Here is a 6,846-nt window from a genome sequence, read left to right on the forward strand (position 1 = left end):
TTAAAATACTTTATACGTTTTTTTTATTTTATTTTTTAAGTGTAACAGCAAAATCTTTACAAGTAGGATTGCACATATTTGGGCATTACCTATTTCTCTTGCATGGATAGGAATTCAATTTGCATGATAAACCTGCTATAGGTGGGTCTGGAAAGATTTAATGTGTTGGTAAAATGTAAAAGTTGGGGGCAGGACTTGGAAGCTTCTGATTGGCTGTTAGGGATGATTATGCATTCATTCAACCCAGACACAACACTTTTTAACAATAGAGAAATGGAAAAGTTTGCATACATTGACCAGACTATCCCATCCAGAGACTTTGCTGTTTTCTCTGCTTCTTGCTGAACTGGTTTCTTGCAATATTCAGCACTTTCTGCTCCCAATGCATAACATGCTGGAAAATAACATCAAGAGCCCAATGCAGCAAACCAATGCACCGGCTGAAGAAACTGTGACCACGGGGAGTAAAGGCAATGCTGCCACCAAGGACCAGGAACGAATCAAACGGCCCATGAATGCCTTCATGCTCTGGTCCCGAGAACAGAGGAGAAAAATTGCCCAGGAAAATGAATATGAATATGAAAATGAATATCCGGATTATAAATACAGACCAAGGAGGAAGACCAAGACTCTCCTGAAACAGGACAAGTACTCCTTGCCTGAAAACCGATTGGTGCAAGGTAAGACCCCAATTACCAACACTGTTGGCTTTGGACATTATGCCCATATGAATGGCTGGGCCAATGGGGCCTATTCACTGATGCAGGATCAGATTGGATACACACAACATCCAGGGATGAACAATCCCCAAATCCAGCAGATGCACAGGTATGACATGTGCAGCCTACGATACAACCCAATGATGTCTTCCGCTCAGACCTACATGAAGCTAAGTGGTCAGACCGGTTTATTTACATTTATGCTAATTTGGCTGTTGGTTCTCTGGCATCAATCCAAACACTTTCAGACATCAAAAATTAATTTTAAAACAAAGGAGGGAAAAACCTGAATTGATCATTTTTTAACTCAGTTGCATCATACACCTAACGCTGGTAAAGACGAGAATTTATAACTGTAAGTTATTAATTTAGAAACTAAATATTCAATGTTATCAAAAATTATTTAGCCAAATATTTTGGTAACAAATGTAGTGCAATTAAAAAGGTGAGAATCCAGTATATAACTGCTGTGAAGTTGGCCATACTTGTACAGTTTTCATGTGATAAGTGGTCAAACCGGTTTATTTACATTATGCTAATTTGGCGCAAAAAATCAGTTGGTTCCCTAGCATAAATCCAAACACTTTCAGCCATCAAAAAACAATTTAAAAAAAAAAAGGGAAAAAATCCTGAAGTGATTATTTCAAAGTATCACTTGTATCATACACCTAACACTGGCTAGTAAAGACTGAGATTATATAACTGTATACACAAACAATGTAAATGATTTATAAATATGATCCACAAAACAAAATAAAAACAAAGTGATAATTGCTACTTTTGGGTATAGTATAACTCACATTGCATATGCTACAAGCTGATCTTACTAATCATATCCGGTTTAAGTCTGTATAACTTTGAGTTTCTTGGATCCAACATGCTGAAATGGGATTAGATTAATCTTCACAGAACTATAGAGTGTCACCCAAACATTTAGATCTGATCTGTCAGATCATCAGAAGTTTCTGGACGAGATTTTGCACTTTTTCCAATGAACATTTTTAAAAAGTTGCTCTTAAAGTTACTTAATACTGAATGTTTAAAACAACACTATCCAATGCGACAAAGTATCTAAAAGTCACGTTTGATTATAAACAATTGGAAAACTTTGTACTTTTTCTTAATAGTTTTTACTGGGGCTTTATTTTGTATATATTTTAAAATACATTATAAATTTTTTTTTGTTTTATTTTTTAAGTGTAACAGCAAAAACTTTACAAGTAGGATTGCACTTTTTTGGGCATTATCTATTTCTCTTGCATCGATTGGAACTCAATTTGCATGTTAAACCTGCAATGGGTGGGTCTGGAAAGGGTTAATGTGTTAGTAAAATGTAAAAGTTGGGGGCAGGACTTGGAAGCTTCTGATTGGCTGTTAGGGATGATTATGCATTCATTCAGCCCAGACACAAGCAATACACAGCCTAAAATGAAAAATAAACTACATTCCATAAGCTCCAATACTAGACCTAAAACTGCATTTTTTTTTCTGGTTCACCATTTTTAACCACACATACCTCCTGTATATGGTGTCAAGGCATGCCAAGAATATATCTCGAGTTGCATATGCATAGTGTAATTCTTCTGCAATAAAATGCCTGCCAACTCTTCCAAAAAGTCTGTGTTGTGGGGGAAAGTGGTAAAGTCTTGCTTTATGATTCCAGATCTGCATTCCAAGGTCATGTAATCTCATTCTTCCTAATGTCAATGCATAAATCATATTACTGCCTAATAGAAAGAAAATGTCTGTTTGTTAGTGGACGTTATAAATTTTGAAATATACTAGTAAAAAAAGTTGCATTTACAAGTTTTGTTTTTCAGATAAACTCTAATTTACTATCATTATTATTATTACTCTGTATTTATATAGCACCATCATATTAAACAGCGCTGTACAAAGTCGATAGTCGCGTCACTAACTGTCCCTCAAAGGAACACACATTTTAAAGTCCCTACAATATTAATATGTCATTAATGTAATCCAAGGTCAATTTAGGGGAAACCAATTAACCTTACTGCATGCTTTTGGGATGTGGGAGGAAACTGGAGTACCCGGGAAAAACCCACACAGATACGGGGAGAACCTGCAAACTCTATGCAGATAGTGTCCTGGCCAAGATTCAAACCTGGGACATAGCGCTGGAATAGCAAGAGTGGTACCTCTGAACCACCATGCTACCCATTTGTAGAGTAAAGGGGTCATTTTAGCTCTAGCCATACACAGATGAATCTGAATGTTGAGCCACAAGCTTCTATTATCTCTATTTATTTCTACATAGTCAATTTTAATATCTTGAAGAACAGGTATCTTCTCTTTCCCTTTCACCTACAACCGAATGGATATGACCACCAGTTGTCTTTGAATTTTGATTATGATTTGGCCCTTGTCAAAGTTGCTCAGATTCCTACACATTCCTATTTTTCCTGCTTCCAACACAACCTATAACAACTGTTTGTTCACTCGGTAATACATGATCACACTCCTTGAAAAGTTCCATTGTGACAATATAATCTAAATCTAGAAAAAGAATGTGACCTTCCACTTTGTTTGACATAGAATTCTGAAACTGCTAGTTTCTCAACCGTCATACTGATTTTGAGTAATAATGCAAATTTGGAGTTCTGGCTCCTGTTAATTAACTAATGTACTAAATATTAGAGCAAGAAAAGTTTTCTTTTTTCCCTTCCCTTCCCTTCCCTTCCCTTCCCATGCAGCATCATCAACTAGAATATGGTCACATCCAGCAAAACTGTAAACTGGAAATTTGAATTCTAATAAAGATAATTTTGTCACCGATATAAACACCTACCAGTGCAAAAATTCACTTTCAGTTTGATGAGAAAACATCTTGAACAAAAAAAGTCAGTGAACAGAGGGTTTCTAAACTACAATTTAGTGTCTAAGCATGGAACACTTATGAGAACAATCTCTTTGATCTTTTTATAAAAGTTGTGTAAAGATAAAATTTAAAAGCATTGAAAGTGCCAAAGGATGATACCTTCTGTCTTGTCTATAGCATTTTTGCTTTTTATATTATTGTGACCAATTTACCTTTATCCTCGTGTTGGCATCCAAAATATTTGCAACATACCAAGTTTTATGAACTGACAAAATAGATAAAATTAAAAATAGCCAACATAAGGTTAAATCCCTCAGAAATATGGCATACAAGTATTTTCTTGACCACATGGATTGAAGTTAGTAATGTGTTTGTATATATAGCCTTTTACACAAATCTACAATTATGACTATTACCACATTTAGCTATTTAGAAGAACATAAAGATCAAGATTCAGATTACTGAAAAATAAACAAGGAACACCTTAATTGTTTGGCAGATAACTCCCTGATTGGTATAAAAGTATGTGCACTTCTGAAAAATGACACAGGTTAGTTAAATACAAAACAACAGTAGAAATTATATTCTACCCATAAAAGCAAATCTTAACTCCTGATATGTTGCTTTTGCTTCAGTTTTCCCAGATTTTAGCCCCAAATCCAAGTCACTTTTTTAATAAGATTGAATAAAAATAGATAGTTGTTAATGATAGGGACAGTCCAATAACATAATGCCTAGATATACAGAATACCATTTCTGTAACATTATCATTTGTAAACTCAATGCCCCTGATTCATCAATAAAATCCGCGCTCGCTGGAAGCGCAAAAGTACGCGCGGCCAGCAATCGCGGTTTACTGCGGTCCGGACTCGAGTGTGCTCGTACACTCGCCTCACTGCCAGCCGGATTCCTGCCTTCATAATAATGAGCAATAGGGAGCGCGAATCTGCCAATTAAGGCGATTAGATTTCAGCTGCGCGATTAAGGAGGATCTAGTGACTTTTAATGCAGGCTCGCCAGTGTAAAGCTGTCGGAGATGCGCGGCTCTGGCCGTGAGCTTTTTCAGTTGCTGAATAGCGCGACGGCGTACGATTTCGGATCGTGAATACGAATGCGCGAGCGATAATCCGATTCTGCTTGATTAATCAGGGGCAATGAGTCTCCTATACCATCCCTGCCTTCAGAAAGTAAATATTTAATGTTATCATAAGTAGTTTTGAGCGAACCCGAACTGTAAAGGGGGGGATCACAGACAAGCGCAGCTGCCTGTCCACAGCCAATATGGACAAGCTCACATTCATTAAAATGAACCAGGCATGGATCCCACAGGACTTATCTGTTATACTCCAGTGCACTTTCTCTTTGCATTCTCTTTTCTGTTTCCCAATGTTCCCAATGTTCCCAAATTAAAAAAAAAAAATAAAGGAAAAAAATGAAAATAAAAACAAAAAAAAGAGTGTTGGCTACCTCCTCCTTCCCCACCACCGCTTCTACCTACACCGCCATGTCCACCACCTCCTCAACCCTCTAATCCACTTAGACTTCGGCCTCCTAGTTCAAGATTAATATTTTTTAATTTTTTTCTATACTATGTTATTTTATGTCATTTCCCTATCCACGTTTGTTTGAAGGGCAATTGTCTCCCATTTTGCTTCCTTTTCCGAAGTCTCCCATTTTGTTTCATTTACAGCCCTCTAGCCCTTACTATGAATATGTTACAGGCATTTTAGTGCCCCAAAGTTCAGGTCCCAATAGACTTTAATGGGGTTCTGGTTTGGGGTCAAGTTCGGGACCCAAACTTTTGAGCCAAAGTTCGGCCAAACCCGGCAAATCCAAACTTCCAGGTGTTCGCTCATCCTTAATCACAAGTAAAAAATATGGCTAAAAGGGTAAAATTTTAATATGGTGCATGGTAAATTGCCAGAAAGCAAAAATGTGGCCTTATGTAATTAAACTTGTGATATATATATACACAGAGTGAGAGAAAGGAAAATATATTAATGAATTAAATAAGAAAATAGATAATCACATAATAATAGTTTTAAAGAGTTTCAGAACAAAATTTTAAGTGAAAGTCAAATATTGAAGGAAATTGTTCTCTACACATACAGTTTCCTACTACCTTATAACGGCCATTACCTTGACATGGCCGATGATGATGAGGGAGTTGCGGGACAAAGTAAATTTAGAGTCACATACCTGACTTTTTTACAGACCAGGAAACTTTTTACATATGTTTTATCCAAACTTAATGAGGAACTAAACTGAAAAAATACACTAACCTTCAGGGCAAGGCAGTCTGATCTATCCAGAGGTATCTTGCATCAGGTCCTGCATTGGCCTGGCATCCGTTCCCGAGCCGTTGCTCTGTCCACCATCTTCTCCTCTTCTTCCTGGTTCTTCTTCCTACCTCACCTGACCCAGGCCCGAATAAGACTTTGTTATTTTTTACAATAATATTGGTTATTTATTATTGAACAAATATTGGGTAAATTGCAAAAAAAAAAAAAAAAAATCAATTTTTTGGCACTTACAATTTGCTGCACTGTGGTGTGGGACTATCGAAATCTGCTGTACAATTCTAAATAAATCTACTTTACGTAATGCTGTGAGATGAAAGAAACATATATTGTGGATGTGCATTACCATGAATTTTCTCTACGTAATCCAGTCCATGGGGATAAATTGTTATAATATATTAAATACGGCACATTATGCACATTATTTTGTGGTGTGGCTACCAAAGAACTATAAATTACGTTATAAAATGAAACTTGGTTTATTAGTAACAAGAGATTTTTTTGGTAATTAGTGAGCTACTGCAATTTCAATACAGTGCTGGTCTATCTATCTCTGCATGACCTGCAAAATCTTTTGCTAAACACTTTTCTGCCACATCTTGTAAATCTTTAATGACCAAGACAAACTCTGTAGTTGTTTCTTTTTGCATATCAAAGCACAACTTGCTCCAGAAGTTAATGAATGTCTAGGCTCCATGAAGTTTTTTATTTTTTATTTTTTTGCTTTATTTGTGATTAACTCACAGTGAGGATTTTATACAGTAACTGACACCACGTCGCCTAATAATATGTTGACAAATGTGTACTAATTGCATTTATTAAAATAATGTCCCTGTTCCGACTTACATACAAATTAAGAACAAACCTGCAATCCATATCTCGTATGTAACCCAGAGACTACATAAATATGTATAAATAATAAATACATAATAAAATAAATATAATATAAACAAGCCAGCACAACTTGGAAAAGTCTAATAAAACTGCA

The 6,846-nt window shown here is 36.1% G+C and overlaps 1 protein-coding gene across 1 annotated transcript in view; it reads left to right on the forward strand.

The window, feature by feature from the left end:
* The first annotated feature begins 323 nt into the window (after positions 1–323).
* Positions 324–6,846, forward strand: part of LOC140343979 (transcription factor Sox-3-like) — a 16,374-nt gene continuing 9,851 nt past the window's right edge. The window contains exon 1 of the mRNA XM_072430886.1: positions 324–680. Within this exon, the coding sequence (XP_072286987.1) occupies positions 383–680 (298 nt within the window). The 5' untranslated portion in view covers positions 324–382. The remainder of the gene's footprint in view (positions 681–6,846) is intronic.

The sequence above is a fragment of the Pyxicephalus adspersus genome, chromosome Z, assembly GCF_032062135.1.
Source record: "Pyxicephalus adspersus chromosome Z, UCB_Pads_2.0, whole genome shotgun sequence".
NCBI lineage: Eukaryota > Metazoa > Chordata > Amphibia > Anura > Pyxicephalidae > Pyxicephalus > Pyxicephalus adspersus.